We start from the raw sequence: 12,580 nt of genomic DNA on the forward strand, positions 1-12,580 counted from the left end.
TTTTACTTTTAGTCTTTCTTAATGACAAATGCCCTGCTAACATACTCTCATGAGCAGTTTTCAACACAATTTCTCTCTTAGCTGAAGGTACAACTAACTGTCTTTCTTCCTCACCAAACTCTCCCCTAAACACTCTGTACAATAGTCTATCAAACACTTTATATTCTACACTTCCATTCTTTTTATTATCTACACAATTGTCCACATGTCGCTCCCATAGATCTTTCAAAGACGGATCACTCAACTGTCCACATGTCGCTCCCATAGATCTTTCAAAGACGGATCACTCAACTGTCCACATGTCGCACCCATAAATCTTTCAAAGACGGATCACTCAACTGTCCACATGTCGCTCCCATAGATCTTTCAAAGACGGATCACTCAACTGTCCACATGTCGCTCCCATAGATCTTTCAAAGACGGATCACTCAACTGTCCACATGTCGCTCCCATAGATCTTTCAAAGACGGATCACTCAGTAGTTCACGTAAAAAATCATCACTCGTACCTAAAACATCACGACAATCTTCCAATATTCCACACTCATTTACAGGGCCACTATCATTCTCTCTATCTTTCGCTGACCTAGTTACTGCTGCGCAATCAAACTCCTGGCTCACATTAATATCAACATTCCCAAGAATCAAATCTGCAACCGGATCTTTAAAACAAGCAACCACATATTTCCCAACAATGTAATCCGACTCAATACTTACACACGCCAATGGATAATCCCTGACTGTCCCATCAACAAGCTTTAATTTGTAAGTACCAGGAATCATGTCTTTCTCACCAACTAATGAACTTCTAATTCCTATAACACTCGAACCAGAATCTTTCAAAACAGACACACTTATCCCATTTACTCTTCCCTTTTCAAACTTCAGCTTACCCACAGACTTATCACGTAATGACTTATCAACATATGAAAAAGTTTCTCTCTTACATGGGGAAAAATACTCATCTCCTTTCCCTAAAGTACAATTTCCACAATTTTGAACATTACGAGGACTACTCAGTCACCTATACCTTACTGGTGGACCTTGATCTCTATTTGTGAAACTGGTTCTATTTTGGTACAGCCCATTGCCCCCAGTTCTACTGCTCCTGTAATTAGGTGTAACATAACTTTGTCTCACAAAACTGTTACCTCGGATTCTACGACCACTACCATCAAACTGTCTCTGATAACGCCCTGTTGAAACATTTCTACTGGGTCCTTGCTGATTAGAAAACGTCGCAGATGATGTCCTAGGTCTATCATCAACATCAGGAACAGAATTAATCATGGACGAACGCTGAGGACATTCTGCCGATTTGTGGCCACTCCTATTACAATTAAAGCAAATAAGCACGTTTCTTTCAGCAACTGGATTTGTATTCATCCCAGGCTCATCACACGCTGCCGCAACATACACACTGTCTTCCTTCGCAAGCGACACACCCCCACTAGCGACCTTAAACCCTTCAATAACATCAATCATATCATCAACTGTGCCTCTCTTACTTATTATCAGTTGCTTGTACACATCTACACATTCTCAAGTATCCTATCTTTTACCAGCAACTCTTTCACTTCTTCCACAGTCTTGCCTACTTCAGCCATTTTCAACCAATGGTCCAACGCGTTTCGCAGCTCGGTGACAAAACCCCTAAAATCGTTCTGTCGTGGTTTCACCCGGTGGAACCTCTTGCGGCAGGTTTCCGCGTTTATATCCGCATGTCGCAGTAATACAACCCTCACTTCCTCATAATTTTCATTCAAAAACAGACTGTCCCGCAGCATACAGTTTCTTAAAAAGGTAGTTAGTTTATAGGACAAGAGCAACGACCATTCCTTTCTATCGATCTTGCATCTTGTTGCGACGGCCTCAAAGTGTGTTAAATATGCCATCAGGTCATCGTCTTCCTTCATTCCCTGGAAGCTCTTGTCAAGTTTATCTAAAACATTTCTAGGCCGCACCTCTGCCTGTGTTGCCGTCCCAGCCGCTGTTGCTGACTTTTCCTTCATTCTTTCTAGTTCCATCTCCTCTTTCCTCTTGTGTTCCTCCCTGGCATCTCTTTCTTTCCACCTCTCGTGTTCCTCACGCTTGGCCTTCTCCTCACGTTCAAATCTGGCCTTCTCCTCTGCCTTCGCCTCAGCTTTCAATCTTTCCTCTCTCTCAAATCTAGCCTTTTCTCGTTCAAACTCTTCTTTCTTAACTTTTTCATAGTCTTCTTTCTGCTCAGCCACATACCTCTCCAACCTTTCACCTTCGTACCCCAGAGAACGACCATCACTTATAAACTGGGCAGTAATTGTCAACCTAGTTTCCATGGTAAATACAATGTACACTACTTGGCTGTATTATATTTAAATTATATACAATATGGGAACCAAAAAAATTATACTAATTGTACAAGAGATCAACTAAAGCCTAGAGCCTGCGGTTAAATGGCAAAGAAAGAAACCTATCTGTGCAGTATCCCACGTCGGAGGAAAGTGCCTCACTCAGGCCACAGCGTCGAAATATAGTTGCCACAGGACAATCCAACACAATACTAGTAGCCTCAGACTTCAGTAGTTACCAACAGCCACTTTACACTCACGTTCGCTTGTTGCCGGGAGCGAGAAGACACTCGTTCGAAGGTGAAGCACAATATAGAAAACAAGAAAATACAAATGCATTTCAATCTTGCAATACAATAGTTATATAGTATATAGTACAGTATATTTATAGTGTTATATCACTTATATCACAAAGGATGTATTTATTGTATTTATCTGCTACTTTCGATATACATCGTTGCCAATGGTACACAATTCAATATTAGTACAGTAGATTTTGATGCAATACTATGTAAACAATTATTAGATTGTAGACACTGCTGCTACATAATCAAGTAACTAAAACTTATATAATGATTGAAATTATAGTTCTGTGACTGGTAGTCACAGCCGGACTCGAGCCCCCAACTGTCAGGGTTATGTTAAGGCCTTAGCTCGTTTGCCCGGGCCCCTGACATTTAACCAGGCACCTTCGTGCTTACAATAAAATAAATGACTCATTGGTAACAATGTAAATATTTAATGATATAAATATAAGTATGATGACAAACTGATGAAGTAATGACATTGAATTTGGAACATTTTAATACTGTGAATTTACTAATTAAATAATAATTCTACCCCTTGCTGTCCCACAACGTACACATTAATGTTCGAAAACACAACACACTCTGACACTGCTGTCTTTAGTCACCAGCGTAGACTTCCAATCCCAAGCTAACTCCCCTAAATAGGGGAACACAGAAGAATCTCAACAAACGTTACACCAGCAGAACAAAAACACTCCATTAACTTACAAGCAAGGCAACAAAAAGAAAGTGTGTTCAAAAATAGTGCACTTAATACACATTGGTGCTAGAATGCCATAATCTACGCACCGACACCTATATCTCGGCACTTAATTATACTACACTTCCGGTGTGACCTATATCTCGGCACTTAATTATACTACACTTTCGGTATGACCTATATCTCAGCACTTAATTATACTACACTTTCGGTATGACCTATATCTCAGTACTTAATTATACTACACTTCTGGTATGACCTATATCTCAGCACTTAATTATACTACACTTTCGGTATGACCTATATCTCAGTACTTAATTATACTACACTTCTGGTATGACCTATATCTCAGCACTTAATTATACTACACTTTCGGTATGACCTATATCTCAGCACTTAATTATACTACACTTTCGGTATGACCTATATCTCAGCACTTAATTATACTACACTTCCGGTATGACCTATATCTCAGTACTTAATTGTACTACACTTCTGGTATGACCTATATCTCAGCACTTAATTATACTACACTTTCGGTATGACCTATATCTCAGTACTTAATTATACTACACTTCTGGTATGACCTATATCTCAGCACTTAATTATACTACACTTTCGGTATGACCTATATCTCAGCACTTAATTATACTACACTTTCGGTATGACCTATATCTCAGCACTTAATTATACTACACTTCCGGTATGACCTATATCTCAGTACTTAATTGTACTACACTTCTGGTATGACCTATATCTCAGCACTTAATTATACTACACTTTCGGTATGACCTATATCTCAGCACTTAATTTAAATTACTTCCGGTATGACCTTTATCTCGGTACTTAATTAAACTTACTTCCGGTGTGACTAATATCTCAGTACTTAATTTAACGTACTCCAGGTATGACCTTTTTCTCGGCACTTCAATGCACGTAGCTCTTCTCTATAGCACCTGAAACGTTTGCATATTTCAGTTTTGTTCTTTAGAGAGGCAAGACGAGAAGTTGTTGAGACTTAAATCTCTTTACCTCAAGTGTAGCTATTCTAGAGTACAAGGCACATACTGAGGAGAATGGACTTTGTCTAAATAATTATGGTAATAAAGGTGAACTTCAAAAGGCAAGCCTATCCAGATAACATTTTAGCTTCGCCACGAATTAAAAACAATCCATAGAAACCTTCGACGTCACTTCACGTTTCCTTTGTCTGTCTATGCGTTCATCTAATGTGTTTATTTGTGTACCTTTGCACGAGTAGTCGCTAGTTCGTTCCATCCTGTTATCTTGTGTTTGAATCCTTCATCAAAGTTTACAAACACAGATACTACAACAAAACATGCTTCTAGAACACGATTGAGCCTCGATACACATCTTGAGCCGGCACTGTGTTTAACACGGCGCGAAGATGAGACGAGATCAGCTTCCTGTTGGTAAACTTTAGGACCAGAACCCTGCAGTCTTTCTAAAGGTATAGGATGGCTTTTACTGGTCCCACTTACACCAGATCCTAGTTTAACTTTTCGAGTATTGTCTTTATATTCTCTATTCCAACGTTTTCCAAACCAAACGGAACACTTCACACATTCTGAGTATTTAGTGAACACTTCACACATTTTGAGTATTTAGTGAACACTTCACACATTCTGAGTATTTAGTGAACACTTCACACATTCTGAGTATTTAGTGAACACTTCACACATTCTGAGTATTTAGTGAACACTTCACACATTCTGAGTAGCTACCGAACACTTCACACATTCTGAGTATTTAGTGAACACTTCACACATTCTGAGTATTTAGTGAACACTTCACACATTCTGAGTATTTAGTGAACACTTCACACATTTTGAGTAGCGAACACTTCACACATTCTGAGTATCTAGCGAACACTTCACACATTCTGAGTATTTAGTGAACACTTCACACATTCTGAGTATTTAATGAACACTTCACACATTTTGAGTATCGAACACTTCACACATTCTGAGTATTTAGTGAACACTTCACACATTCTGAGTATTTAGTGAACACTTCACACATTCTGAGTATTTAGTGAACACTTCACACATTTTGAGTAGCGAACACTTCACACATTCTGAGTATTTAGTGAACACTTCACACATTCTGAGTATTTAGTGAACGAAGCAGGACGTTTTGGCGCCGCCGTTTTGGCGACGCCGTTTTGGCGCGAAGGTCATTTTGGCGCGAGCCGTTTTGGCGACGGGACGTTTTGGCGCGAAATACATTATGTACGTTTATTGTATTATTTCTTTTAAAAGAATTATTCATATCTATGTTTTGCATGAGTGTTTGTGTTAAGACATATTTTTCACGTACTAAATGTAAATGTGTGTTTGGTTTTCACATCATTTTCTTTAATAAACATTTTGGCTTGTGTATGTGTGTTTATTAAGAGGCACGCTTTTATTTTCAAAAAAGTTTTTTAAGATATTACTTTAAAATTAAAAACAAATATCGCGTTAGAGAGGGGAGGGGTGGAGGAAAGAGTATATACAAGGAGTGAAATGTGAGCAGAAGAGAGGGGGCGGGATAGGCGTCACATGTAATGACCATTCCCAAGGAGAGGATCGCCAGACGCATGACGCCAACGACCAGTGCTCGGTGCTGGTCTTGTCTTCATTTGTTTAACTCTACCTGCGTCAATGCGAGATGTGTCACCCAAATCACCCCTACCCAATTTCTCAAAACACATTAGAGTTTGTACTGACCACATTCCGTGTCTTGATCTTTACTATGTGTGGAGTTATTGTCGTCATTCAGAGTAATAGAGCTTTAGATGTTAACATGGGTTTTGTTATATTAAAGTGTGACACTTAGCTAGTTCGTATATTACACTAATGTCAAATAAAAAAAAATCTTTTGGAAAGAAATTCAAAAATGTCATCCAGTGCGATTAGCAGAACTCACAAATAGCATGTCATTACCATTTAGGAATCTGATTATTATAGGCCTATATTGATGAAATAAGCAAAACCTTTATACTTAAAAATAAACAAACTAATTCGCTGAACGGAGTTAGAATTCATACTATACATACATTATGGTAGAGTGAAATAAACATTGTTATATATGCTACGTGCTTATTAAATTATCGTTAAATGATATCTCGCGCCAAAACGACCCATCGCCAAAACGGCTCGCGCCAAAACGTCCCGTCGCCAAAACAGCGGGGCCAAAACGGCGGCGCCAAAACGTCACGTACCGTTTAGTGAACACTTCACACATTCTGAGTATTTAGCGAACACTTCACACATTCTGAGTATTTAGCGAACACTTCACACATTCTGAGTATTTAGCGAACACTTCACACATTCTGAGTATTTAGCGAACACTTCACACATTCTGAGTATTTAGCGAACACTTCACACATTCTGAGTATTTAGCGAACACTTCACACATTCTGAGTATTTAGCGAACACTTCACACATTCTGAGTATTTAGCGAACACTTCACACATTCTGAGTATTTAGCGAACATTGGCATTGTGGCTGAGAAGTAATACGCTTGGTTTCCTAACCGGGGTCCCGAGTTTGAATGCTGTCTAAGACTGGTATTTTTAATTTCGGGATTTTTAGGGCGCCTTTGAGTCCACCCAGCTCTAACCTGTCATTTGTTGCGTAAACTAAAATCAGTTGGTTATTGTGCTGGTCACATGACACCCTGGTTAACCGAAGCCACAGAAGCAGATGACCTTTACATCCTCTGCACTATAGATCGCAAGGTCTGAAAGAGGAACTTTACTTTTTTTTTACTTTGCTTATTATTTAGAGAGATGAATTCACCTGGTGACCTACTAGTTAATTATTCCAGTATTTTGTGGAAAACCTATTCAGGCCTCGCGGAACACTAAGGTGTCCGCGGAACACAGTTCTGGCATCATTCCTCTATACCATTTAGACTCCTCCCACCATCACCATAGAAACACACACACACACACACTCCATAACAACATGTAACAGATAACATGTTAAATTTCAAGTGCTAAAATCAAATATTTGTTTATCTTTGGTCGGAAACCTAGAGATGAAAATAAAAACAACAAGACTTTAGAGAATGAGACCTAGACCTTATTCGTTTTAAGTTAGGTCTAACTTATAATGCATACTAATTAGCTTTTTCTCTTTAAAAAACTGCTTGCATCATGGGCGTAGCCAGGGGGGGGGTTTTGGGGGTTCAAACCCCCCCCGAAATGTAATCCCCCTCCCCCCGAAGGGGGGAGTCGGACTTTAGTGACTGATTTTTTGCTTTGGTTTTGTTTATTTTAGGTGAGATTTTAATACTAAACCATCACTTGCCCCAGCACAACCTAAGGGGTTTTGAGTTTTAAACCCCCTACCAGGGGTTTTGAGTTTTAAACCCCCTACCTGGGGTTTTTGCAGTTAACTTCCCCTCTTCTATAAAACAAAACAAAAAAAAAAAGCAAACGAAAATCCCCTAATTCCAAGAGCACAGTTAAGGAAGATTTTGATTTTAAAACCCCTTCTAAAATTTACGATAAACCCCCTCTTTAATATAAAAAAAAAGCTGATTACGCACTCAAAATGTTATAAGCGTAGCTAAATTGTTTTGACTCAGTTTTGAGTTTAAACCCCACTTCAGTGGGGTTTGAAGGTAAAAAATACCTCTTTAATAATAAAAACAAAGCAAATTATACACTAAAAATGTTTTGAGTGTAGTCAAAGGGGTTTTGAGTTTAAACTCCCCTCCAGTGGAGTTTGAAGCTAAAAAGTACCTCTTCACTCTAAAATCTATGAGCGTAGTCAAAGGGGTTTTGAGTTTAAGCCCCCCGCCAGGGGGGTTTGAGAATACATATAAATACATCTTCAGTGTAAGAAAAAAAGCAAATTACGCACTCAAAATGCTATGAGCGTTGCCGAAAGGGGTTTTGAGTTTAAACCCCCATTCAGAGGGGTTTGGTGCTAAAAATACATCTTCAATATAAAAAAAAAGCAAATCACACACTGAAATTATTTGAGCGTAGCTAAGCCAATCTGGGTTTTGAGTTTAAACCCTTCTTCTACAGTTGGCTTTTTTTTTTAAAGTTTAAAACCCCTCCAGATGGTTTTGAGTTTAAGATCCCCCTACAGAGCATTTTGAGGTGGAAAACCCCCAACAGAAGATTTTGATGTTAAAACTTCTCTTTTCGATATAAAATCTAAAGCAAACTACAGTCACTTAATTCCAAGAGCGTATTGAAGAGAGGTTACACATTTTTACCAGTGGCTGGGCTCCATTAATAAACTGCAGTGAATAGTCATCTACCGAAATCGAAAAACACTAAATGTAGCTCAACAAAGATGGCTAAGACAGATTTTAGGAGTCAGTTATAGAGATCGGGTCTAAATCAAGGAAATCCTATGCCGAACTGGGAGTCGACCCCTTAGTAAGATTGTGAGAGAACGACGCATAAGGTTTGCGGGACATGTTCTCCGACAAAATGAATTACGCATAAGAAGAGTTGCAATGATTTTCTAGTACAACTTGACGCCACTCATTCATGGAGGTCCTCATGGTAGGTGGGAAGAGGCTTCAGACATTACCAGTGACAGATTTTTATGGAAACAGCTTGACGTCAAATGCTCCGAACGGCGTGGGAGGGTCTAAGTCAGTAAGAATAGCACATTAGGTTTTTGAAATAAAACTTTTTAATAGCAGGAAAATGCAGTGTAGATACCTCAGAATATGCATTTTGTTGGCTTTCAATACCAGAAATAGTGCTTGGCGGCGGGGCGAAGCGATGGGGATCTCCTAGCGCTCCCCCAGACCCCCTTGCTAGTAATGGCGGGGAATCTACAATTTTATGAAAACAGCTTGATGGCAAATGCGCCGAACGGCGAGGGAAGGTCTAAGTCAGTAAGAATAACACATTAGGTTTTTGAAATAGAACTTTTTAATAGCAGGAAATGCACTGTAGATACCTCAGAATATGCATTTTGTTGGTTTTCAATATCAGAAATAATGCTTGGCGGCTGGGCTTCGCCCCGCGCTGGGGGAGCTCCTAGCGCTCCCCCAGACCCATTTGCTATTGGTGGCGGAGAATCTACAATTTTTCCACTAACTCATAGAAGAACCTATTCTAGGGCACAATAAACGTCTTCCGAAAGAATGAAGGGTCAGAATGTAATAAAGATTTTGTACGCACCCACACACACACATAAATACATCTAATTTTTTTTCGCGGGGTGGGGGGGGGGTTGGGGGAGGGAGAAAAAAAATTCACCCCCCCCAAACCCCCCCCCCCCGAAAAAAAATCCTGGCTACGCCCATGGCTTGCATAACTGATTTTAAAAATTAGATTTTTCGCTTTCAGGAAAAAAAAAAGTAGCCGTTGCATCAGAACTTTGAATGGTCTAAAATATTATGATGTCGGATTTTCAATATCTTATAAACTTTATTTTCTTGATCAATTTTTATTTTAAGGAATTCTCCTTTTTTTTTTTTTTTTGAGGATTCGAATAAGAGATTGAGTCTTTTCAAAAAAATTAGGTCTGAAAGGGGAACTAGTTAGGCCAGGTTCACATCTAACTTTGCATTCACTTGCACCTATCCTTTGATCTGCTGCACCGTTGGGGCACTACACAAGATCTGTCAACCTTCTTTCTCCATTCTTATCTCTCATTTGTCTTTGATATAATTTCACTCGGATGTTCTTTCTGAAAATATTGAAGCCTGCCTGGGAGGACCACTTCGGGGGCCGATTTTAAGTTTGTGTTTCCACAAACTGTCTTTTAACCTTGTTTTTTTTTAAAGTGTATTAATAAAAGCCAGACCTGGATAATAACAAACAAATGTATGCCAGACAAATGATTCTGAAAATTCTTTGTAGGTAAAATATTGAGCACTTTACATAAAACGGATGCGCAAAAACACACACATACAAAACAACAACAAACAGACCTGAGCTAATGTTTGCAAGGTGTAGATCTACTAATTGCTTTCTCACCCGTGATAAGAAATGAACTTAGAAGTCCAACTTTCTATTTCTTCATCACATTAACAGATTCCTGGATACAACATTCTGCAATTATTTTAGCTTACCTTTTACCTTCAAAAGATCAATTCTGTAATTCAAAGAGATATTGACTAAATATCAATGAAGCTCATTATGTATTTCAATTGGTCAGTTAATTACTTACATTTCTGTGATACAATATAGTCACCATGAGTCAATTTAAGTTTCTAGACCTGCCAATAAACCTGTCCAACTTTATAGCTCGCAACTGTACAACTCTTCAGGTGTATAAACCTATGAACAATTTTGTTTTAAAACCTTTTACTCATTTCTTTCATTTGTTAAATAAACCTATCAACCGTCATTTCCATAAACCTTTTTACAAGACAATTATATATAATGTCCATAAATATGTCAAAAAATACGCCTAAAATCTTATCAGCTATTTGTATTTTGTATCTATCACAGTCAACTTTTATGCCTAAAAACCTATCAGTCATTTGTCTGTCGGTGTAAACATTCATGCCTAAAACCTTTTCAGCAATTTAGTCTTTAAAGTATCAACCATTATGCCTAAGACCTGTCAACCATCTTATAGCTATCAAATCTTTTTGTTTTAAACCTATCAGCTACGTGTCTATATGCCTAAAGCCTACCAGTTATTTAGTCTAACCTAACCTGTATGTCTAAAAACCTATCAGCAGTTATGTCTATATCATATCTTATCTTATATAATACATTATATAATAATGCCTAGAACCTATCAGCCATTTAGTCTGTATTACTTTTAACCTTTTGCCTAAAAAAACCCATCAGCCGTTATATCCATATCCGTATAACTGTGAACATTATTTTGAGAATCTTATCGAGATTGTTATAAATTACAAGAAAAAAAATGATCTTCCTTTTCTCTAATGCTTACAAAGCAACTCTCTTGGTATTCTAACCATCCTTCTCTTTCTCAGCAGACATGTAGAAACAAAAAACAAAACACAAAAACAAAGGTAGGCTACTGGAGACATACTTAAGCATCGAGAGTGTAAACATTAGATCGTCTGCCCGAATGTAGATCTAAATAAATAAAACATACAAACTCAATCTTTCTATTTTATAGTTTTCCCGGCGAGAAAATAAAATTCTCGGGTATTCCCGTTCACTCCACTTTTCACCCGGCCTCACATTGTAATTCTTTCCTTGTAATTGTAAGATTTTATTTTGTCTACGATCGTTAAAAAATGTTTTCTACATGTGAATAAACTAATTAGCCAAAATAACGGTGAAAATAGTCTTTCAATGTATCTGCAGCCATGAAACATTTTCACGTTATAGAAAGAGTGATTTTTTTTTCTTCATTAAATAAACCTGTAAGAATATGTCTACAATAAGTGGATCAATACTTACACTAGCTTTACAGTCAACAGAGTCCGACAATGGGGCATGTATTTACTTTGATCGAGTCACATTCAAGTGCACTCCTTAGCTTCACGTCCATAAACAAACAAACGGAAAAAAAGTGATTTGTTGAGATGATACCCCCCCCCCTTTGAGTACAGATACATAGATTGCAGTAGAGAATGAATCATTCAGATCAACTACAGATACAAAGATTGCAGTAGAGAATGAATCATTCAGATCAACTACAGATACAAAGATTGCAGTAGAGAATAAATCATTCAGATCAACTACAGATACAAAGATTGCAGTAGAGAATGAATCATTCAGATCAACTACAGATACAAAGATTGCAGTAGAGAATGAATCATTCAGATCAACTACAGATACAAAGATTGCAGTAGAGAATGAATCACTCAGATCAACTACAGATACAAAGATTGCAATAGAGAATGAATCATTCAGATCAACTACAGATACAAAGATTGCAGTAGAGAATGAATCATTCAGATCAACTACAGATACAAAGATTGCAGTAGAGAATGAATCATTCAGATCAACTACAGATACAAAGATTGCAGTAGAGAATGAATCATTCAGATCAACTACAGATACAAAGATTGCAGTAGAGAATGAAACATTCAGATCAACTACAGATACAAAGATTGCAGTAGAGAATGAATCATTCAGATCAACTACAGATACAAAGATTGCAGTAGAGAATGAATCATTCAGATCAACTACAGATACAAAGATTGCAGTAGAGAATAAATCATTCAGATCAACTACAGATACAAAGATTGCAGTAGAGAATGAATCATTCAGATCAACTACAGATACAAAGATTGCAGTAGAGAATGAATCATTCAGATCAA

At 37.9% G+C, this 12,580-nt stretch overlaps 1 protein-coding gene across 1 annotated transcript; it reads right to left on the reverse strand.

Annotated features, from left to right (window-relative positions):
• Window positions 1-1,531: 1,531 nt before the first annotated feature.
• LOC129926865 (trichoplein keratin filament-binding protein-like) lies at window positions 1,532-2,317 on the reverse strand. Its single transcript, XM_056033333.1, has one exon. It carries the CDS (start codon window positions 2,315-2,317, stop codon window positions 1,532-1,534), a length of 786 nt encoding a protein of 261 aa, XP_055889308.1.
• Between the last annotated feature and the right edge of the window lie 10,263 nt (window positions 2,318-12,580).

This window comes from Biomphalaria glabrata, chromosome 6 (assembly GCF_947242115.1).
Source record: "Biomphalaria glabrata chromosome 6, xgBioGlab47.1, whole genome shotgun sequence".
NCBI classification, from domain to species: domain Eukaryota; kingdom Metazoa; phylum Mollusca; class Gastropoda; family Planorbidae; genus Biomphalaria; species Biomphalaria glabrata.